Here is a 23334-nt window from a genome sequence, read left to right as displayed (position 1 = left end):
CAATGGCGGCCTCTGTCCGTGTGAATCGGAAAGACGACTGGGGGCTTATTACCGGCCTGGGGAGAAGTGTAACTTGTTGGGAGTGAGCGGCCAGAGCCCCTGCGACATCTCCAGCCGAGAACAGTCCGAGGCATTGTCTTACCTAATTATGGCGGATGGACTTCTTTTTGTTTCCCATTCGGCATGCCTGTCTGATTCTCTTTTTGCCCGACCGCTAGCTCCGACAACGTTGAAGTGTGCTAATTAGAAAAGAAATGGTCCTAGTAATTATGTCAACTCTTATTAACGGCGATGACAATGAGCAATATTATTTTTACTCAATGTTTTGTGTAGGAGACCCTGCTTCCAATGCTCATTAAAAAGAAAACATGCCCCGATAGCCGAGAAAGTACTCCCACGTCGGAGCTCCTTACATGTCCACAGCAGAGAGGTGCTGCACTCTGTGGAGTGGCAGAGACATGAAGTTATTGCCCTAATTAAAAGAAGTTGAACAGTCTCTAAAAACTTTTGCATCACTACAGTTGGCTCCTTTGGCTGCAAACGTAATCAATTCACAGGAGACTTAAATTCTTAAAAAAAAAAAAAGCAAAGATCTTTTCATTTTAATAGTTTATTAAATAATTTCACAAACTGAAAAAAAGTTTCATGTTCAAAAGTATGAATAATTAGGGAACATTTAATCAAGGTAGATCTACAAGTCAGAGAGAAATCCAGAGAAAAGCAACAACTTTCAAAAAAAAAGAAAAAGATTATTTAGAGAACAGCAGTTGTACAGAGGAGTCTGATGAGAAGACATCAGCAATGTTAGTGAGCATTTTGCTCTATTTAATCAGAATGCAGTCCTTGACTTGACTGTGAATGTCTGAACATGTTCATAGCGTACTGGTGAATGCAACGACTGCAATCACTGTGAAATCCAAACAAAAAGATAAATCACTTCTTGGGCTTCTCCAAGATGTTTAGGAACTTTCCTCTGGTCATTTCTCTGGCTGGAAAACAAGAAAACACATATTTTAGATAAACTACAGCACAGTGTCAGAGACCTTTCAACAGTCTTCTTAGTAAGTTGTTAAAATCAGAAACAAATCAGTCTTGTGCAACACTTGGTTACAGCTCTAACAACTTCAGAAAAGCTTGTTAGTAATGCACAGCATGTATTTAATATCTCCAGTGTCACATCAGGAGGCAATTTATACAAACATCTGTTCATCCAGGACATGAAAATCAACATAAAATTGAGACATAACTACCAAAGAGTCTTGTGATTACAAAATTGTTGGCTCGCTGTAGTGAGGTACAGGTACTTAGACCTATGCATGTATAAAAGTATTAATGTGTATGTGATTTAAGAAGCAAAAATGATTACAGGTTATGAATAGTGACAGACACTAACAGAAACATAATACTCATTCAAGTATTAAGATGAATAATTGAGTGAGTGAAGGCTTCATTGTTAGGGTTGCGCAATGAACTTAGTAGTTGCCAGCCTAGAGGTCCCATTGATAAATGTACGGGGCTGTGACAGGTCATCCTCCCCAAGAAATATTACATTATTCAGACAAGATGCACACTGTCCTAAAAAACTATGAGTTGCTAGTTTAGTTAAAACTCTGGATACAACTGTTTTAAATCTGTTGGTTTTCTTCCCTTTTTTCTTATAATTTAACTCTGTGGAAGCTGATGCTTCAGATGAGAAGAAATTTAAACATAATACACAGTGAGTGCAGCAGCCTCACTTGCTATTAAAATGTTATGTTATTAAGGGGCGGCCAATCAGAAAGAAGGGGAGAATTGAGGAAAGAAGAGAAGAGCCCAGTAAGGAGGATTATTTTCAACTCTGAAAATAGAATAAAATGTGAAAATTAAAAAAAAAAAGAGGTGGAAAAGAGCATAATAGATCCTTCTATATTGTATCTACAGGAGATGAGTCTTCATACCGTTTAGATTTTCCATTATAACAGAGTGTAAGCTATTTAATTTGAAATGTGTATAATGAACAGCAATTTTATCACATCCACACACTAATAAAAGACCAACCCTACCAACACAGTCGCTTACTGTCACTATAGCACCAGATAAAGAAATGTATTCAAGTGGGATTCAGTGAACAAGGTTTTGCCAGCATCTTGGCACCGAGTCTTGAAACATAATCGTCCCTGCTGAAGATCCTTTGTTAAAATGGCTTTCTCTGGGAGACCAATCATTGCTGAGGCTTTTCTATCAAAGACAAACCCGAGTGTGAATATAGAGACTACAGACAGTTTCCTGCAGCATCATCATAAACCCCACAGAGGCACCTTCTTGGTACAGTAATTACTCTACTCGAGATAAGAAGACGATCAGCCTCTCTGCTTCAACTACAGATTTTAAAAAGCACAAAGCTTAGATCGCCTTCTTTACTGTTACAAATGTTGTACATCAGACAAATAAATGATGACAGAGCAGCAGACAGCACTTATTTTAAATGGGCTTTAAGCACAAAGTCGCCCACCTTCATAACGCCTGTTTGGTGTCTGCGTGTGCTGGTGCAGAGGGGCCCCGCCTCCTCTGTCCAATGTGGCTAATGAAAAAGCCAGGGCAGTTAGTAATTTAGATGAGTTGCCCAGGGTGGAATGATAATGGTGCATCTGGGCGTGGGGGCCATGTCACCTTGAGGTGTCCATCATTAGGTTGAAGATGATGCTAACTGGAATGGGATGGGTTCATTTTCCAATTTTCCATCTCTTCAAATCACCCTAAACGGAGTCATCAACGGACCTCTGGCCACGCATAGGATTCTTTAGATTGAAGTGAAGCCATCAAAATTAGGCAAGGGAAAGCAATTACACTGGGATGACCCTTAAACTGGCAGAAAGATGGTGTCACTATTATTTGAAGCAGCATCAGAAGGAACGGTAAAAGGGCAGCAGTTAATATTTGCATTTTTAACATGAAATGCTTCTCTCCTTCTTATTATCAATTTCTCCAACCCGTGACGAGCTCAACCTGTAAAACAGATCAAAGATAGCAGTGCCTCTCCTGAGATTACGCGCCCTGCTGAATGTCTCATTAATTACGGTTCACTTCAGCCTCCCCTTTCTCAGATAGAAACTCAAATATCTAATATCATAACATTAAAGACATTAAATTAAAGTTATGAAATAGTAATGTGGGATTTATTTTCATAAAACGAGAAGTGCTGGCAGCGTGCGGGGCTCTGTGTGTTAGTGATAAAGTTTTTAAAAAATGCAAAGCAAGAACAAACTGTAACTAAATATACTGTCACTGTCTGCAGACAGACCACAGGCTCTGTCCAGCTGAAACTGAAAGTACCTTAACCTAAAAGATAACAAAAGCCAGTATGATGTTTGAAAAAAGTTAACAAAATCTGAGAATATCCACAAAAACTGTCTGTATTTTTTCTCTTTTTATTTCTCTGTTGTTTTTTCTCTTATTTTTGGTTCCAAACAGCTTAACACTCCTCATATGTTTTAACAATGCAGTAGCCCAAGCAGTTTCATAAAAATCCTCTATTAAAACAAGTTCTAAAAGTATTTTTAAGACTTTAGTTGAAGCTTTTTGCATCTGCAGTATAAAACAAGAGAGCTACTACTACTATTGCTATTATTTTAAAGGATTTGGCTCTTTTGCATCAGCAATGTTACTCTGCAATTCCACTGAAAATTTACAGCACTGTTACAGCTGCAGCCTCCAGCATGCTTCTGTAATATACTCATGTACAGAATTTTTATAAATGCTCAGAGATATGACAGCTACAATGTACAGAAAAAACAGCAACGTAGTAGAGTCTATGGCCTTAAATGTGGTGCAGCATTCTGCTGTTCATGCAACAGGGATAATAAAAATTATGCCTATTTGTGGAGTGATGATATATTCAAGTAAAGTACAAAATCTCTCAGTCACACAGTTCAATTCAATTTTATTTTTTAGCGCCAACATACAACAAGAGTGACCTGAACGTAATGACATTACAATATTAGAGAGTAAACTCCAACAATCAGATATAAGCGAGCACTTGGTGACAGTGAGAAGGAAGAACTCCCTTTTAACAGGAAGAGACCACCATCAGAACAAGGTTCAGGACAGAGCAGCCAGATGCCATGACTGGTTGGGGGTTGAGGGGAAAGACAAGACAAAAACTATTGCAAGGGAAGATATATGTTAACAGCTGTCTGCAGTGGTTATCTAGTTAGTGCACAATAATCACACTTTTTATTGCAGGACTGAGTAGACTAGACATAAATAAAATTTTGAAGACAGCCTTTGTCTTCTCCCATTCAGACTGCATTTGCACGTCAATGGCTGTGTCCCAATTCAGGGTCTGCAGCCTTAAAGGCCGCATTTTAAGGCCGATTATGTCACAGCGACGCGACGAAGGCTGTCCCAATTCAAGGGCTGCTCGAAATGCGGCCCTCAAATGCGTCCTTCATTTCCCTGAATTTTAAGGACGTGGCGGTGTAGACTTCGTGACCCAACGTATCCCAGAATGCATAGCGCGGCGCTGGGTGTGGATAATTTTGCCGGAAAAAAACGGCGGATGAGGGGCGCCCGAAGAATAAACTTTAAACTTTAAGTAAGTACTGAATATTATGTCACTTATTTATGTGCAAATGTTTAATAACGAAGAACATTAGAACATTTCTGTTGGCCACATGTCTGCAAAGTTATGTGACGTTAGTGACGTTTGTACTAACTTGGTTTTACAGCCTTTACTTTAAAATATACGCCGTTCAATAGCTGAGCTTAATCTCACAGAGAATGATCAAAGCTCATGTAGGAACAAACAAATGAACAAAAGATTTTGTCCTTCATTTCTGTCAAACACAGCTGTATGACACGTTTCCAGCTGTTAGTATCATGGTTGCTAGGCAACCTGGGCAGCGCAACGGAGGCTAGAGCGTCCCATTTCACAAGCCTCGCACTTCCGGCCTTAGCGGTCTTTAAGTACGCGGCCCTTGTGGGCCGTTAAGGCTGCAGACCCTGAATTGGGATACAGCCAGTGTTTTCTACTTCGTATCCATGTTCTCTTTTCCCTGTAACTCATTTTGGATTTGAGCCCAGCATCCATGTTTACAAAGTATAGACGGACCAAAGTGGTACCCTCACAACCCAAAAATCACACATAGATTGCCATATACTGTAAACACACTCAGACGAAATTATGTATCTCAGATAAAATGTAACAATAAGTGGTTGATCTTAATTACAATGTTTATTTTGCTGGATCTGTCTTTTCGAGATTTTCTATGACTGATCAAAAGAGACTCCAATAGCTGTTCATTTTTGGAAAATAAACAAAAGAGCATTACTACAGAAAACCTGACTCACTCAAAAGCTTGCTGACCAACGCACACAAACACATACACACAGGCTTTGTCATACACCCGAAGAGATCAGATCAATACTGATTAGGGAGACTTAGAGATTTGTTTAGTTGATTAGAAAGGTCAATCACTAATTTTGCACTAAGTTAATCAGCATCTTGTTACGACTACCATCCATACTAAATGGCACCTCATGGATTCTGCAGGCCATCGCCTTGTCCTGTTGATTTGTTACCATCTAATTATCATTTAGCCCTAATGGCCACAGATTCCATCATCATATGTTATGGTAGGTTATCAAACACAGCCACAACATACAATATATGTCAATTTTACCTAAATTAAACATTCCCCTTGGCTTGATTTGCAAATTTAAAAAAAATAATAAGAAATTGTACCTTATCAGCCCCATACCCTCTGGATGTGGATTTTGGCTCTGATTTGGTCCACTGAAACAATGGAGATTAACCTATATCTGCAAGCGGCTAAGTATGCCAGGAAATATGCCCTCTGAAGTATCAGAGCCTGCACTGTTGCAACCCAAATGTTGCTGCAATTTTCTGCTCCACACTGGTAAATCATCCTCACTTGCCAAATCCCATGTGGACGAAAGGAAAATGCAGAGGAAACGCAGTGGTGTAACATCTCACTTTCCTGTCATTTACAACAAGTGATCTGCGTGCCATTGTAACAGCCCCCCTCCTACCAATCCCCTGTGTATAAAATGAGAGTAATCATCACTTTGCCCAACCCAAATCCCCCCCCCCCCCCCCCCCCCACCACCACCCAAATGACATGCTCCCAGTGAGCTCCCGGATGCCTGTTAGAAGCCAGGACCGATGACCACCTGGGTTAACTGAAGTCGCAGACCCCAAGTCTGACGGACCCGATTCACTTTCATTAAGCGTTAAGAGGACTTATCTGACCCTCAATGACCATCGCCGAGAGGTGCTCAGCTATTACGGGGTGTAAGCTTTATTTAATGGATTTAACATCCACTTTCACTGCCCTTGTCCCCAGGGATGAGGGAGACACAGAGGAAATGACACACACAAACACTCAAGCATGGAAGGACTTGGAGGCACACATATTCATCCAACGCACCCGCTGAACACCCCCGCCTTGCTACACATACACCTGACGCTCATGTTTGTGTTCAAAATTCAATTACCCACTTATTGATACTTCACAGGGATATTTAAGATGCAGACACGAGCTGTGATTTCCCAGGGGAGCCACTGGTTCCTCTTTATGTCCCAACCGAGAGAGGCCCACCCCTCCTCCTCCTCCACCTCCAATGCATTTTCGCCCGGCTGACACACACACACACACACACACACACACACACACACACCAAAACAAACACATCTGCACCTCCCAACCCCTGCCCCAGCCTATGCCTGTTCAAGAGGTGTCCTTATTAATAGGCAATCAGTCAAAAATCATTCATTAAAAAGCCTAAAAGGTTTTACACCCGCACTATGATTAGCTGGGAAAGAAAATCCAATGAATTCCTAATGCCTTTATGGAAATGAGGTGTCATTTCCGATCTGCTCAGGGAGGCAGCAGCAGGCAGGCAGCACTGAGGAGCAGTGAGTATGTGTGTTTGTGTGTTAGCTCTGCCTCTCTCACACAGCCCCAACACTGATTCTTGTATAAGATATGACGAAGCTTTGTCAGATACAGCTGCAACATGCTTACCATGGAAGGAGATGCTCATGTCAGCCTTTTGCAATATGTCTGTTGAACTACTTAAGAGTTTTCAAGATGATGAATGATGACGTGTATAATTATTAGTGCTAGTTATGAAATAAAACCCATCCATATTTTAGCAATGCCTGTGCGGGAGCCAATTTCAGAAAGCTAATAACAGAAAGCCTACAGGTACTAAGTGCTTAAGATGATTAAGAAGGTAAGAATTGAACCATCCTAGATGCTTATTTTACTTTCAGCACACATGAGGTGCCACTGTGAATGAGATGCACCACAACGCTGCCATTCATTCTAACTATGAGACCAAAGAAAAGCAGGGGACAGGTAAAAAGGCTAGCACAGGGAACTAGCAGAGGTTAGGAGGAGGAGGAAGAGTGGTAGCGGTGGTGGGGAGGTATCCTCTGTTCCTCATTCAGCTGTTGTCAGCTGAGGTACTTCATAACCACCCGCCCTGCGGTCAGCCCGCCCTGATGGATTGATGGAGGCACATTAGCACTAGTGGGGCCCAGTGAATGCAATCATATTCAGCAGCGGCATGCTTCTAATAGGCCGGAGATTGATCCTAAGGGTGTGGAGGAGGTGGTGGTGGATGAAGCCCCATTAGGAGCTGTCAAAGCAGGGTGACCTTCAGTCTCACCTTCACACAAGAAGATGCAACAGAGTTGGCCGGGGTATGTGCTGGGTGGCATCATGGCAGGAGAGAGGTAACGCAGGGTGCAACAGAAGCCACGACATATGATTGCACACCCAGAAGGCAACGAGTCGTGTCGTTTTTCTTTTTTTGGAATCGAATTATAAGTGATATTTTTCCTTACAATTTTTATAACAATGTGGAGATGACAAAATTATTTTGATTAGTTCTAGCGCCTGGCAAAATTTTGAGGGAGGAAAATATATTTAGGGTTAACTTTAAAACTTTAAAAGGGTGCATGTTCTGAATATATTATAGTAACCACTGCTGAGAAACATCTGATGTCACTGTTATAAGTTCATGAAAACACTCAACAACCACAACAACAACAAATTTTCTGTTGTTCTGTGTAATATGAATCTTCAATAACAACAACTAATGACACATTCTAGGGAAGACATGTTAAATGGCAGTCAGTTGAGGCCACAAGTGTGAGAGTGCAAAATCCCACCAGCTCCAGCAGCCGTGTTACCAGTCGTGTCAGTAGCTGAGGCCCTTCAGTGCATCCCAAAGGAACACTCAGCTTTCAATTACCTCCAATAACAGCACTTATCAGAGTCCTCAGCTTTCCCTAGAGACCACAGGCTTGATGCCCACGCTCAGTGGCCCACGACAGGGGTATTCATCATGGGGCGGAGTAACAGATGGGGCCTGAGGAATAGGCACGCGCCAAACCCTCTGGGACTAACTGGGCCAGCATCACACAGCCCTTTTTTAGGGTTGCTTGTGGGAGGAGGCTGTGTCCTTATCCCCCTCATATCCATGTTACATACATATGTACAAATATTAGAAAAAGCAAAAACCTACACTAATTCTGCTTAAGCGCATTCTAGGAAAAGGGACATTTCTGGTTCAAATCTCCTTTCTCACTGCAGTATGGTGGGCGGGTTTTCACTACTTGATTGTGCTCTGCCATTAACCAGCTCCAACTTTAATGGTCCACATGTTGAAGGGGGGAGGGCAGTAAATCCTGTCCTCTGCCCTCGCTCTGCCATGCCTCTGCGGAGTATGTTTACGGGTACTGAAGAGTGCACAAACATGATGAAAAAGTAGCTGAGATTTACAAGGCCTCCCCTGACAGCCCGGAAAAGGAGAAAATTAAACCAGAGAGCATTAAACAGGCACCGATTACAGGGCTGCTCTGACACCAATAATAACCGTCATTGCGTCCCGTCATCCCGGGGTACATGACATGATTGCAAAGCCTGCAGTCCTGCACCTATGACAGCTAACATCTTTATACCAGCCAGATTACATGCTTCTCCTGGTTTAGGCAAAGGCTGGGAGATCAGACATTTTTCAACTAAATAGATTTTAAAGTTATGGCTTATGCAACTAAAGCACAGGCACCCTGTTAATATTTATGTACCGACAGACATTTGTAGATGAGAGCATTGTAGCAAATCTTTGCCATTAAAATCACTCAACCATCTAAAAATCTCACATTGTTAGACAGTTGAACATGTGCTGCTTTCAAATTTTTATCAAAGCCTATCCATATTATTTTTTGCATTATTTGGCTCAGATTGTCTTTATTGACTCTTACAAAGTACTGCACTTCTAGTGTAATTGAGCCAAAATCTGACCATTTTGCCCTTAGGTGGTAATTTAATTGAGTTAGCAAACTTTCCATGTATATTTGTAAACATAAAAAAATGCTAAGGTTGTATTGCCATGACAGGGGTATATCACAGTTTTTCACCACTTGCATGCTTCTAAACTGGAAAAATTAAAACCGATTTTTCTCTTCGGGAAATATGAGCACTTAGCTACATCTCTCTAATCCACACTCCACAAGGATTATGACAATGGTGGCACTGGGGGAATGGATTAAAAATAGATTTTGCATCCATCAAATGCTTAGGCATTTGTCTCCTCTGGGCATACTTTTCTTTCTTACCATTCAAGTTTACCAATATTACCCTAAATACGGTATTTAAGGCGTTGAGGTCAACATGCTTGCTGTTAGACACAAGCTTTGGGAGTTGAAGTTACATTTTCATTTTTTTTTCTGTCTTTGGACAAAAGCATACAGGCCCACGTGAACTTAAATCTATTAGGATTTCTCAGTGTTATGATTCTTAAAGATGCTGGGAAGTTACTTCTTCCAGACAGAGAAGCAAAACCCAAGAGAGGCCTATGAGCACCATCTAGTGGTAACATGTGACCACATCCTTTTCGCACTCTCAGTGATTTTAAAGGTATAAAGGCTGGATTATCTGTACACTGGCATGTGTGTGCTGTTTGTGTACTTACACTCCTCTAAGCCCAGTTGGTATGCTAGATTCTGAAGTCCTTTGACCTTCTCCATCAGGTTGGCTGTGGTCAGGCTACCCAGCTCTACAGAAGGATAACAAGACCCATAATAAAAGCGCTAACCTAACTTCAGCAAAATGTTAACCATTTTGACAGGATTATATATTAAGTCTGCTTCTGTCCACCAGTCTTTCTGTTTAACACCAACTGTAACAAGTAAATTGAAAAATCTGTCTGGAAAAAACCCCATAATTTTAGCTATTTGGACCAACCTTTCAACATTTCAATATCCTCACTCTCCAGATCTGACATCCATTTTGGAGGTGAATTGCAGATGGGCTGTGATAAAGAGTTACAGATCACACATCATGAAGTGTGACAAGCCTATTTATGTTTCTAATGTGTAACTCAAACTCAGCCATATTAAATCTAACTCACAGTTTTACAAGATGCAGCAAATTCTGCGACTCCAGGCACTGTATGAGAGATCAGAGAATAAAAAAGTTTATGCATAATAAAAGCTACGGTAACCAGTCACATAGGAGCAGGAGATAAACTTACACTGCTCTGGCCACAAGTCTGGTGACGCTCTATCCAACTTCTCAAAACTCAGCAATGACGACTCAAAATCATCACCTATCAAGACAAAGAAAACAAATTAGAGCCAGTAGATTTATGTTCCTACTGTAACCACGAGGGACGAACTGTGGGCGACGAATACAAGAATGACATTGTGGATGCAAGTGGCAAAATGATGCTTCAGCGTTTTCTTAGAGCTAATATTCCTCTGCATCAGAAGGAGCCACCTCAGGCATCTGACGAGCTAGGCACTAAATAGATGGATGGATTTTTACAGAGTAAAAACATCATAAGTGGTTTTTAGATACTTGTTAAACTGTAGCCAGCAGGGTTTAAGTGTCTCTGTTATGAGGAGGGAATTTTGTCAGCATGATTCGGGTTCACTTGTTCAGAAAAACATGGGTCTCCTAAAATCAATACATAGCTGTGTTTAATAATCACCTTTATCATATAATTAAAAACAATTCTATTTTGATTATAGAATAACAATGGTCCCATCTATATCAGATTCTATGGTACTCACAGTCACTAAACCTTATTTTGGACTGATAAGTCACAAGGCGCTCCATTAAAAAATAACAGATAAGGATCTATGTTTAGCAAGAATGGTGTTTCAGTGAAATTACAGGGATGTAATAGCCTTAAGAATTAACATAGAATTAAGTTGTCTATGTATACTTACAGCATGTCACAATTATATAAAAAGTGGAAAATGCTGGGCTGTTTACCAGCTTTCCAACAATGTATTTCACAAACTTTCACAAACACTGATTGACTGTGCACCATTATCTGCTCAGCAGTAACATGACCTGCACACAGTAGTGACAATACAGGCAGAAAATTGGGTCAGAGCCAATCTGTTGGGCAAATTGTGTGATAACACCTTATTTTAACAGCCTTGGGCATCTTCTTCCATGTTTAATGTCATGTACAGTACAGTGCAAAAGTCTTGAGCCACCCATCATTTCTTTGCATTTTCCTTCCACTGAGCCAGACTTTGACCAGTGTTGGCTAGTAGTTTTTCTTTGGCCATTTGTTACTTTTCCCCTTATTTTCCACCTTATGATTAATAGCTGACCATTTTCAGAGGATTGTTTGTCAAACCACTTAACACTGATTTATGAATTCATTCAAGCATACAAAAGCACTAAACTCAAGAGGTATTAGGCACTTTGTTACTAGCAGCCAATTGCAAAACATAATTTTCTCTAATTTCTTCAGTTGAATCTACAAAGAAATGACAAATATAACACGGACTGAAAATATAAAATAGCATTTCGCACATCAAGGAACCCAAAGAGCTATTACCCCCAAACCTGGCATATTTACAGAATGCAATGTGCATCTGAGGAAAATGTCAAAGTATGTCAAATTACACAAAGACTAGATTGGATGGATTGCAATGTTAAATTTTGGGTCAAATTACTCTCAATTTGTATGGATGAAATCACGAGAGAGGTACAACAGTGAGTGTCTACAGTCATCTGTAAAACACACGGTGCTTTACTGTTAAACATACAAGATGATCAATTTCAAGTACACAGCTTCCAGTAATAAGAATAACGAGATGTACAACACAGAAAAAAACGTTGGGAAAAAAAAGAAGAAGAAAGCAATACAACCAAAACAAAAACACTACACTTGTTATGAAACTGGTCTAAGGAGGGATGATTTAACCTGTTAGTAGTACAGCAGTAACTAACAGCTAATATTTTAGCTAGCAGGATGCACAGCTTCAGCTCTGCGAGTCAGACTACACGAAAGAATTCAAGCTTGCTACCCGCTCTTCTTCCCCATTTACTGGACCGAACACCGGGGCTAGTGAGGGCTTTAGCCAACGGAAAAACATGTCCAAACAGCAAAAATACGGCACTAACATGCGTATTCTGTCGTCTGTGGGTCTTCAAATAAAACAGGATTATAGTTCTTAACGGTTTAATGTGCTTAAAGATCTCAATTTTACATTTTATACACAGCGTCGCAGGGTAAAGAATTAGAATTTACCTCCATTTGGAGACGCCATCTTCACAATAATCACGTGATAAACGACAGCCAATGGCAGCGGCAGCAGCAGCTCTGACAGTTGACGAGTGTATGTGGTGTACTTCAGAAACACGCCACCAGGCGGCCCGCCGGTTTATTGTTATATCCAGCATTAAGTTCAAGTCAGAAAAAAATACAAAGAACATTAAGTAACTGACGGTTATATTTGGGTCGGGGTGACTTCGGTTCCTACATTTAAACTAACAATATAACTTTGGGAGCACAGGAATATGTTTATACACCTGCAACCAAAGCAATGTATTATATTATATGTAATTATTTTCAAGGGGACCAATATCAAGCTGTTGCAGTGTTACTTTTTATGTTTTTACATGGATATTACTGGAATGATCTTTTGAACTCTATGACTTTTATCAGATTTCTAAACATTTCTGAGCTTTTGGGGATATCTCAAGTAGTCAATCATATTTTAATTATCAACACTGAAAATACCATGTCTAGTAAAGACATGCTTCATGTTATTGTACAGAACATAAAAACAATTTAAAGGTTTCCTTCAACTTCAAAAATGTAGAAAACTTTACATGTATAGATACAGAATGCAGTATCACTGTTTATTGATCACATTAAAATGTAAACAGAGTCGGTAATAGTCTTACATAGTATAAAAATAGTGTGTAACACACAGCACTAATGGCTAAATACAGTACCAAAATACTAAGTAATGAGTAAAATCAGAAAATCCCTAATCAAAATACAGTCTAATAGTTTCTAACTGTACAAAATTTAAAAACGAAAATCAGGGAGATGTAGCATTTAAACCTTTAAAACTTACTTTTTAAAAACTTTTTCCTTTCAGGCACTTTAGCTTATTGTTTTTAATTACAGTACACGTTAAATCTAGGAACAGAAGTTGTGATGTTAGTTAAGGCCTCTCAGAGACAAAGTTAAGATTCCCACTTACACCACAATCGGGCTTTCACATTGCATTGAGTTAGGTCTGCCTTAACAAGCATTCTTCATGCATGATAGACAACGTCAGGTGCAAATGCTGTGACACAAATACTAAGACACGTAGAATTTCAGTCAGTACCTTTTAAGAATCACTTCTTTGTGCAAACACTACTCTGTCAGTTTTAAGTCCCTTATACTCAGAACAGGTGCAAGTCACATCATTAGTGTGATTTTCCTGCAAAGCAGACTAGAACTCCCAGGAGTCCATCCACTTCAGATCAGCCATGGCGCTGCCCGGCTCGTGTGCTAGTGGACCCGTCATGCCATAGGACAGCGGATGAAACAGGTAGAAACTGACAGACAGTGAATGGATCAAAGTCAGTTACACTAAGTAGATGAAATACTTCCATTCTTGTGCTAAAATGGGCTATGAGATCTAAAGTCACAGCAGCAAGAAGTTCAGTGTAATTATTCTTTTAATATTTAGTAAGAATTAGCAGAGAAGCTTCTTTCTGAGAGCCAGATGAGAAGGTTGTAATGCTATTAGAATATCTGTATGATAGTCCATCCAAACTTGAAAACTGTATTAAATCTACATGATATACATGACAATATATAGCATATTAAGAGCACCTGCTTCCTTTAACTTAAATGATTTATCAATCATGATGGGCTGTAGGTATTAATCTTGTCATTAACTCTCAACAAAACAATAACAATCCTTTAATAATTCATAATCTTTTCATCCACAGCAAACAGAGTCTGCTACAAGAACTTCATGGCTAATTAAACCATTAGGACCATCAAGAGCATCAATCAAAGTATAAAACAATAGTTGGACTATCATAAGGAACTACATTATGTAGCAGATACCTCACAGTAATGATAGGCTGTTTCTGACAGTGTTAAGAACAAGCTGATTCTTCATAGTACTCAGCTCACCTGTAAAGAATACTAAACAGAAGCAGCAGCTGCCCAGCTCGCTGGAACCAATAGGAATAAGGTGGGTGGAGTAGAAGGTCAGCACTTCTGAAAAGGATGTCTAACGTCAGTCCTGGAGGAAAAAAATACAATTATTTAACCAAAATTGCAAAAACTGTCTGTCAAGTATGCAAAACTGAGATAACTGTGTCCTAAACACTGTCGACTCTAATGCAAGCCATTAAGTGAAGTAAGATGTAAGTGAAGTATTGGCGACACTTTCACCCACCAAACCTGCTGAAAAAAGGTTCTTATGTGTGGCTTCTACTTCACTTCTGTACCCCTGCACTCCCCTCTACACGTTATAGTTGGAATACAGAAATCCAGCACAGTTTGGTACCTGTTAACATGCTGCTGAAGAGCATTGCAGGGAAGTAGTGGTGAAAGTAGAGGATACGACCCATGGTAAAAAAAGGTGCATAATGCAGGAGCCAACCGAGCATCAGCAGTCCACCTCCTCTCACAAGCACAAGAGAATGCTCTGAATCACAGGACAATAACGCTTTACTTAAAGTCACGATGCAAACACATACTGTTAAGGCACCATTATTTACCATACCTATTCTTTGTTGGCCCAATGAAAAACCTCTTTGGGTGGCTATGGAAGCCACCGCCACCATGGTGAGATACAACCCCAAACTGGCCAGATTTATCCACCACACCACCTGAAAACCATTTTCACCATGAGGACACTGATCTGCTGGTTAAATGAGATTGTAAGCATAAAACTTAAAAACAAACTTACAGGGTTCCCCAGCAGGTAAACGCGGTACTCTGTCGCATTTACTCCTGAAAACCTCAAGCCCTTCACGGAAAGAAATTACATGAAGTTAAAAGATATTAAAAAAATAATTTTATTTATTTATATTTAAAGCACCTGGTAGTTGATTGGCCAGTGCCAAGGTTTGGAATTCATCTCATTGTCTTTGGGTTTTAAGCCACTATTTCCCTAAAAGACAATAAAATAAAATGAAAAGAAATGAAGATGCACTTTCTTTTAAAGCAGATGAGCTTATTTATTCTCTTATTATTACTTACTCTAAACATAACAATATGGGACTCCAGTAAGATTTCCAGAAAATTGGGCTTCAGCACAGACAGACTAATGTTGGGTACTGCCAGAACACACAATACACAACATGTTAGCTGCTGTCTGACATCAAGAAGTGCAAACACAAAATAGGAATGAATGAATTAATCATACATTTTGGATTAATATGGTCCTCAATGTTCCACTGAGAGCTTGGGGTCTCCTTCAAGTAGGGACTACAGGTCACCTCTATTTGTTCCCAGCCCCTAAACAGAAACAACACTTGTAGTGCGTTTTGATCGGTTGTGTACAAAGTCATCTCAAATTTAAAAGTATGCTCGTTTTACCACTTTGGAAGAGTTTTGCCAGAGGAGTAAAGCACACAGCCGGTAGCTCGATGTAGAAAGCGAACTTTGCTGCGCAGCACCTTTACTGGGTCACCCTTCCGACCTCCGCACACCTCCACCTGCCACAGGTCATTGGCGTCCCCTGTGCCATTCTAAGAACAGACCAAAAATAATTTTAGTGTTGGGGTACAGAACACCCATAAAACCCCAAAACAGAATATGCAATAAATCTGTCGAGTCCAACTGAATCTGTATTTTTAGTGCAGATGTTATGTTAAAGCCTTCCTTACAATGCCATAACCTGTAACCTGGAAGTGCTTCTTGGTCAGAGGCGCCTCATGGAGGTGACTGTGAAGGTTACGAGTTGTCCTGAAAGAAAAACACACACACAAAGAGATTTGGGATAGAACTGAGACTGAATCACTTTAAATAAAATGTGCATTTTTCTTGTCACTCATAATACTTACTCTTTATGCTCCAGTCGAACGATATCACCATGGCGAACAAGATCAGGGTTGCCAGATTGAGCTTATTAAAAAAACAAAACCCCAAAACAATAGATATGAACAATAAAACAACAACTCTTTATCCCAGCTGGATTTTAACATTGTATTTGGCAACATTGTTAAATATATCAACGTCAGTTCCTCACAATTATTATCTTGTTGTCTGTGAACCACCCACAAGTTGTTGTAGTCCTTATGGAGGTAGGCTGTCACCTGTAAGCAAAGAAATTATAAGAAAACATTTAAAGTTAAAAAAACAAAGAAACTACAAATATTTCAGTTTTCAACAAGTAGCCTGACCTGCTGCTGCCTTGCGCCAACTCCTTCTGGGTATAAGTGCCAATGAGAGTGCAAATAACCTCCAGCAATACGGAGGTTTTTTATCGTAACGGTAGAGCCAAATGCCAGGTCTGCATGAGAAAATCAACAAATCATAGGATCACTACCATCGTCAGAAAATGTAAATTAATAAATTAAATTAAACTTTTTTTTGTTATGTCTCACATAACCACATAATGCACACAATCAAAAAAATTTTAAATAGCTAAGAGACTTAATAAAGTCCAATTATTTTACTGTTAAACAATTAATTTGCATTTAATAATATTTATATTATAATAATAATGGATTGGATTTATATAGCGCTTTTCAAGGCACCCAAAGCGCTTTACAATGCCACTATTCATTCACTCTCACATTCACACACTGGTGGAGGCAGCTACAGTTGTAGCCACAGCTGCCCTGGGGCAGACTGACAGAAGCGAGGCTGCCATATCGCGCCATTGGCCCCTCTGGCCAACACCAGTAGGCAAGTAGGGTAAAGTGTCTTGCCCAAGGACACAACGGCCAGGACAGAGAGCCCAGGGATCGAACCGGCGACCTTCCGGTTACAGATGCGATTCCCAACCCCCTGAGCCACGGTCGCCCCAATCTGTAATCTTACAGAACATATTTCTTTATATTATGCTTCGAAGGAGCAAGACTTTGTTGCAATGCAGTTCCTTATTTTAAAAGTGCTCTTCTAAAAGTCTTTCTTTGGACATCGGCTGCTTTTTCACTCAGTTTCAGTCCAGTCCTCGTCTCTGATCACAGCAATATTTTTTGTCTGTTAAGCCACTTAAGAATCAATTTTAAATTGTTTCTTTAGGCACACTGTTAGTAGAACTCTGGTACAATAACATGCCATTTGTTTCCATTTATTTAGCAAAGATAACACAGTTTGACAGGCACAAAATTATTGCACCAAGGTGATTCCCAAAGTAAAAGTGGAAAACCTGGCATACATCATGTGAAGTGTGCCGTAAAAATAATTGAGGAAACTGGACAAGTGGAGGACAAAAGAAGAAATGCCAGGTCTAAAAACTAACTGTAGGAGATCAACAGCATCTAAAAGTCATGTCCTTAAGAAATGCATTTAGTCAAAGCTGTTAGGTTTGCTTTTGCACTGATCCTGAGAATGAGACCGATCTGTCTTCCCACAGCCTTTCCCGAAACCAAACCATACAGTTAGAGGAAAGCACAAAATGAAAACAGAACTTATCAGTGAGCGAAACAGAACCCAAATTGCTGTCTCCAAGTCTTCTGTGATTTATGCCACCGCAAATATCACAAACATAAATTTGTGTGATGCAATGTAGTATTGCAACGGCTTCGACTTTGTAATAAAGACTCGGACTGCGTTCTACAAACAAATGATCAAACAATTAGTAAATAATGATTAGTAATCAATATATCATTTGACATTTACGGTAAATAACTATTAACAATTGCTGAATTAACGATAGATTTCCCATTTATCAGCAACAGTTGATGTCAAGGTGTTACATCATGGAAACAAGTAAAATAATCACATTTATTCAGAGTGTCTATTGAAATGTTTTGAAAAGTAACAAGTGGTCCTTGCACCAACCACTTAAGGGATTAAACCCTTGATAGTGAAATCCTTATAAAACTTTCCCAGGACAGTAAAATGTAAGCAAACCTTTCAGCCCATCTGGCTATCATATTAGAGGAATGTCTACGTTTCTCTTTGACCTCTTTTTCCACTTTCTGAGTAGCGTTTAAGTAAACACAGCTGCAGTGACATTTGGTTTTATTTAGAGCTCTGTTTGCAACTCACACTCAGGCATAGATGCATTGTGTAGGTTGTTCCCAATTAGACGAGACTGAAAGGCCGAACTGAAGAAACCATCTCCTGGTCCACTGGCAAGAAAAAAAACATAATGATTACTCACATAATACGGTGAATGTCAACATATGTGTACTTATTAAACACCCATTCTCACCTTTTGTTCAGCACAACAAAGTGGACAGCAAATATTGTAACATAGAGGATGACGGGAAGCAGGATGAGTGCAAAAGCCCGAGCAAGAAAGTGCTTTGCAATGTCCACCTGGTGCCAGGAAACATGAGGAAAAGGGCGGTCAAACCTCCAATAACCACTGACGATATCGGCACCAGTAAGCTTAGTAATATCCTGCTGTTTACCAGCGAGAGACTCATATCTCCCAGAAGTCTCCATAGGTCCCAGATTGTGTTCAGTCCCACCAGGATGATGACAAACAGACCCACAAACTTTACCCCCAAAGCCCCAGCAAGGTTTATACCAGTAAGTACCAACCAAAGCCACCAGGAGGCACTGAAGGACCTGGAAAAAGAAGAAAGAAAAGAAAAGATTCAGTAGGGAAGAAGGAAAGTAGTTAATATTATTAACAGGCCATAGTGAACCTTTCACCTTTGACAAACAGATTCTATTGGTGTCCTACCTATATCTCTGCTGGTTGAATTTCACCATACTCAGCACTGCTGCCATGATGAAAAACATGAGTATAGGGTCTAACAGGATGTACTGGGAGATGGTGATGCAGCCAGTGTCTGTCAGAAAGGTGTTGAACATATTGATTCACCTCAACATACACAGTAATCAAAGGAGGTATCAGCTGAAAAGGAAGACGATGACCAGGATGGAAAATCATTTTTAAGTCACTCTGAGTCAGAGTCATAGTGTAGTCATTTCTTCACTGCTTACATACTGTTCGTATGTGTAAGAAATCCATAGCAACTTTCATCATAAGACAATTAAATGATGATTTACCAAATATGAGCAAGGTAGCAGCGATGATAGCAGCGGTGCAGGAGTTAGACAGCTCCAGCACTATAAGGTAGGCAAAGATGGGGAGGAAGGAGCCCAGCGTGGCGCAAAACTGCAGGAAAGGAGGAAGAACAAACAAATCAGCACCTTGAATTCATTTCTTAGGTATTTCTTACATTTGTCTATTAAAACTGTATCGGCAATCAATTAGGAAATTCCATGTCGACTGCATACATGCTTCCAGTCTGACAATCTCTGAGACATTTCTTCATAAAGAAACTACCAATTTTGAGCTTTCTAATATTTTAAGTTTGCATATAAAATATACATATTTTGTGATGAAGTTAGGGGCATTATACATTTTCCCCAAACTAATTTTTTAAATATTTACATTTTTCTTTATAAGCACAGCCCCAGAGGGTACATTTCAATACTTGTGAAATTGACAGACTTTATGAAAAAGAGCATACATTTAGTATGGTGGTTAGCAATACCTCACAGAAAGAACGTTGGGTTCAAATCGACCATCCTACTGGGACCTTTCTGAGTGGAGTTTGCATGTTTTCCAGGTACTTTGGCTTCCTCCCACAATCCAGAAAGATACAGTTTGTGGGGTTAGGTTAACTGGTGATTATGCAGAAAATGCACTTCAGAAAAGGCCCCTGGGATCAGCACAAAAAGTCTTTTTTTGTATTAACATGCAAACTAATTTCAATTCAATTCAATAAAAATTTAATTTAGCAGATTTACTGTTAAGAATCATATCATAAACCAGGATTTTTTAATCAGGGAAATCAGAGAGTGTCAGACAGGGAATTCTTATATTTGGTCAATTCATGTTTTGACCCAAAAAGCAGTTTTCCAAGTGTGACAAGCAGCATACCCCTCTCATCCCCCAGTAGTTTTGGTTTTCATATTTATCTCCTGGCTTTATGAAAGGAAAGGTGCCATCGTAGCCACTCATGTAACCAGCCAGCCCTATCAGCATCTGCAACAGAGTGTCAAAGGTCAACAGGTACGGGACTGAAGAGCCTTGCATGAAGACAGACCAAAGACATACTCTGCCATCTCACCTTCCCAAGAGGAGGGTGGACATCAAAGAAGAAGGTCCTGTTGATGTAGTAGCTCCCCATTTTTCCAAAGTGAGTCTCATCCCAGCTGAAAGACCCAAATCACTCATCTTGTAAACAAGACTCAAAGTTAGCATTGCTTCATGGAGTAAATGTCACTCACCACACATGAGGGGGCTCAGTTATCATGTAGAGGCGTGTAGAAAAAGACAGCCCTGCCACCAGCATTAGCAGCACTTTGCTTGGAGACTCAATGCTTTCTCGAGCCAAAAACTGACCAGATGGTCCGTTTGAGGACTGTGTGTCACCTCCTGCTAAGTGTCCAGCAGTTTGACTGTTCTTGTCCTTGGACACAGGAGTGAATGTGGTCTGAAAGCTCTTTTCTGGTGTGGGGCATGTTTTCCTGTTCCGTAGTGCTAAGGTGTTCCACTTTGGAGTGCATTCTGCTTTTGCCATTAGGAAAATAATCCTGTAATACAAACGACTAGATCCCTTTCCCACCAGGTAAATCAGTATTTGGGTGATACTACCTAACCATATGATATGTGGTGATACCTAACTGCGCTGTCAGGGGGCGAGGAGCTAGACTCAGCACGGATATAAATAGGAAGAAACGTTTGAACAGCTAGCAGCACTTCTCAAAGCTGTGTGTCAAAACAGGCGATACAGACAGTGAACGTCACACCTACTCTACTCAACAAATTACAACACATGATATCAGTTACACTGCCCCCAACTTAATGACAAATTTCTTCAATAACCCCCCTCTCTAACTTTCTAGCTAAGTACGCCGCTGGTCCAATGGCGACATTTAGAACGATATTAGCTAGGAGCTAACAGTCTACAATTACTGCTTAATTAATCAGTGGTTTTACATTAGGAGGAGCCCGGCACCTTACGGGAGGTTGTAGCTCGAGTCAATGAAACACGTTTGAGACACGCTGGCTTCTAGGAGATGTATTTCTGTGTAATACATCCACGTATTTATGTGGACGATGGATGATGAAAGAATAAACTAAATTTCCCAAAATCCTTCTTCTTCTTCTTCTTCAGTCAAGTTTAACGGCAGCTTGCATCCAAAACTGTTGCATTACTGCCATCTCCTGGCTGTTAACCGTCCGTCACTCCTGAACCCTCAGATCCTCATGATGAGACCAGTACTTCTCAAAAAACGAAAAACCACCACTTTCCCTTCACCACGACTTAACTTTTTAACCACTTGTTCAAACGTAAGTTCCTCCCAAAATCCTTCTGGGATGCCGTAGGGATACCTACGGATCCCTGAAAGGGTCATGTTGGCATGTTAGGAATTTTTCTTTGAGATTTTTCTAAAATATTGTTTGTTAATATTGTTTAATATTGTGTTTGTACATTTCCGTTTTCCTTAATACACTCATGGTATACTCACCAGATCAGGGAGCCGCTTTTTAGACTGCGAATAAACGCATTTAAAATTTGGCCAATGTGGAAAGGCGTGAATACGTTGGTGTAGTTCAGAAGTAAGCCCACTAGAGGGAATAATAAGTACGTTTAATTAATAAGAGAACATCTCACGGTAGATTTTGTTAACACAGTATGCACTTGCTGACCCCACACTCGTTAGCCTAGTGGATACACATTTTTTAGGAACTGGATTTGGTCCATCACTGATCAGTCTTGCGCTGCAATGTTGAATCATTTTTCTTTGACATTTTAAGCGTTTAATTTACCACAGTTTGAAGAAAAACGGTCAGCATGTTTGTGTGTGTTCATATCTGTCAACCCCTGCATTTAAAACAAGTGTATTAATTTAAATAAAATGTTATTTTGTCATAGATCATCCTAACAAATAGTTGTCAAAACAAAAGGAAAAGTATTATCTTTATTTAGCTTTATTTTGTATTTTTAAACGTAGTTTAAGAAATTTGTAGTGCAGTAGAAACAGGTGCAAATTGTAGGCTTTTGTTATGTTTTGAGTACAATTATTTTTTATTATTTTTTATTTACGTGGCTATAGCTATATATGGGTAGGATTCAATTGATTACTTAATAAAATTCGATTAAATGTTTAGTAATAAAAATCTAGAGGGTTTTTTTTGTTTTCCAGAAAATAGTAATACTCATTCAGGAACATGTATTCATATTGTTATAACTTGTTACTGTAATATACGTATATATCATTCTTTATATAAAACTTTGGCCTTCAGATCAATCTTTTGACCCTGAAGCTGAGGTCAGAGGTCAAATGTGACAAGATAATTTTTATTGTTTTATGTTGCTTTCTATATGTTGACAGGACACAACATACGTGTAAGAATCTGTCATGGTCTGCGACTCCGTGTTTATGTTTAGTTTATTAGTATTCTGTGGTTTTGGTTACCTTGGGTGTTTGTACTCTTCTGTTTCATGGTTCATGTTCCTATGTTCTGTGTCCCCCAGTCTGTGTTAAGTTGGTGTGTTATGTCATTGCGTGTATGTGTTTCCTGTTTTATTGTGAAGGTCTGCGTCTTATGTGAGTGTTTTCAGTTTGCCTCCCTAGTCTCGTCACATTAATCACTCCCAGCTGTGTTCCCCACCTGTGTGTAATCTCCCTGTGTTCTCTGAGTGTTTTTAAGTTGTGTCTTCTGTCATAGTAGTTGCTATTTCGTCTGTGTTGTTTCCCCTCGGTCTCCCTGCGTCTCTCCACGTGTATTTCCCCGGACCTCCCTGCATCTTCGTTTCTGGTTTGTTTTGTTAGTTTTACCCAGTTTAGGTTTTCCTGTTTCACCATCACCCACACCATTGCTGTTTGTATTTTCTTTTGTTTAAT

At 39.8% G+C, this 23334-nt stretch overlaps 2 protein-coding genes across 3 annotated transcripts; both read right to left on the bottom strand.

Moving 5' to 3' along the window:
* Positions 1-594: 594 nt before the first annotated feature.
* Positions 595-12684, bottom strand: lin52 (lin-52 DREAM MuvB core complex component). Its single transcript, XM_085257066.1, has 6 exons — positions 12568-12684; positions 10546-10620; positions 10423-10460; positions 10257-10323; positions 9985-10068; positions 595-989 (listed from the first exon to the last, which is right to left on the bottom strand). The coding sequence occupies exons 1-6, from the start codon at positions 12584-12586 to the stop codon at positions 934-936; spliced, it is 339 nt and encodes a 112-aa protein (XP_085113192.1). The 5' UTR covers positions 12587-12684; the 3' UTR covers positions 595-933.
* A 319-nt stretch (positions 12685-13003) lies between these two features.
* On the bottom strand, positions 13004-21767 carry pomt2 (protein-O-mannosyltransferase 2). 2 transcript variants are annotated; one of them, XM_085257064.1, is made up of 21 exons: positions 20710-21767; positions 20550-20634; positions 20360-20464; positions 19480-19588; positions 19151-19259; positions 18873-19032; positions 18671-18777; positions 18505-18587; positions 16686-16795; positions 16532-16598; positions 16347-16407; positions 16170-16248; positions 15880-16031; positions 15707-15798; positions 15541-15617; positions 15380-15451; positions 15248-15307; positions 15062-15167; positions 14843-14983; positions 14464-14575; positions 13004-13874 (listed from the first exon to the last, which is right to left on the bottom strand). In XM_085257064.1, the coding sequence occupies exons 1-21, from the start codon at positions 21000-21002 to the stop codon at positions 13769-13771; spliced, it is 2286 nt and encodes a 761-aa protein (XP_085113190.1). In that variant the 5' UTR covers positions 21003-21767; the 3' UTR covers positions 13004-13768. The 2 variants fall into 2 exon arrangements, with proteins under 2 accessions (XP_085113190.1, XP_085113191.1); XM_085257065.1 differs by having other exon boundaries at positions 13005-13874; positions 14843-14956; positions 20710-21766.
* Between the last annotated feature and the right edge of the window lie 1567 nt (positions 21768-23334).

The sequence above is a fragment of the Mchenga conophoros genome, linkage group LG19, assembly GCF_057382185.1.
Source record: "Mchenga conophoros isolate Kocher_MC1m ecotype Shallow Benthic linkage group LG19, M_conophoros_male_GT1.1, whole genome shotgun sequence".
Classification (NCBI taxonomy): domain Eukaryota; kingdom Metazoa; phylum Chordata; class Actinopteri; order Cichliformes; family Cichlidae; genus Mchenga; species Mchenga conophoros.
Note: the sequence above shows the minus strand (reverse complement) of the source record. Positions and strands in the feature narration are given on the sequence as shown.

Excerpts from the sequence above, each read along its gene's own strand:
- lin52 (XM_085257066.1), bottom strand. Across the intron at positions 10,069-10,256 it reads GGATATTGAAATGTTGAAAG|AGCTGGGTAGCCTGACCACA; the intron begins GTTGGTCCAAAT and ends ATCCTTCTGTAG. Across the intron at positions 990-9,984 it reads CCAACTGGGCTTAGAGGAGT|CCAGAGAAATGACCAGAGGA; the intron begins GTAAGTACACAA and ends CTTGTTTTCCAG.
- pomt2 (XM_085257064.1), bottom strand. The coding sequence starts at position 21,002 with ATGGCAAAAGCAGAATGCACTCCAAAGTGGAACACCTTAGCACTACGG. Across the intron at positions 15,168-15,247 it reads TTTACCTGCTGGGGAACCCT|GTGGTGTGGTGGATAAATCT; the intron begins GTAAGTTTGTTT and ends AATGGTTTTCAG. Across the intron at positions 14,576-14,842 it reads CTTCAGCAGCATGTTAACAG|GACTGACGTTAGACATCCTT; the intron begins GTACCAAACTGT and ends TTTTTCCTCCAG.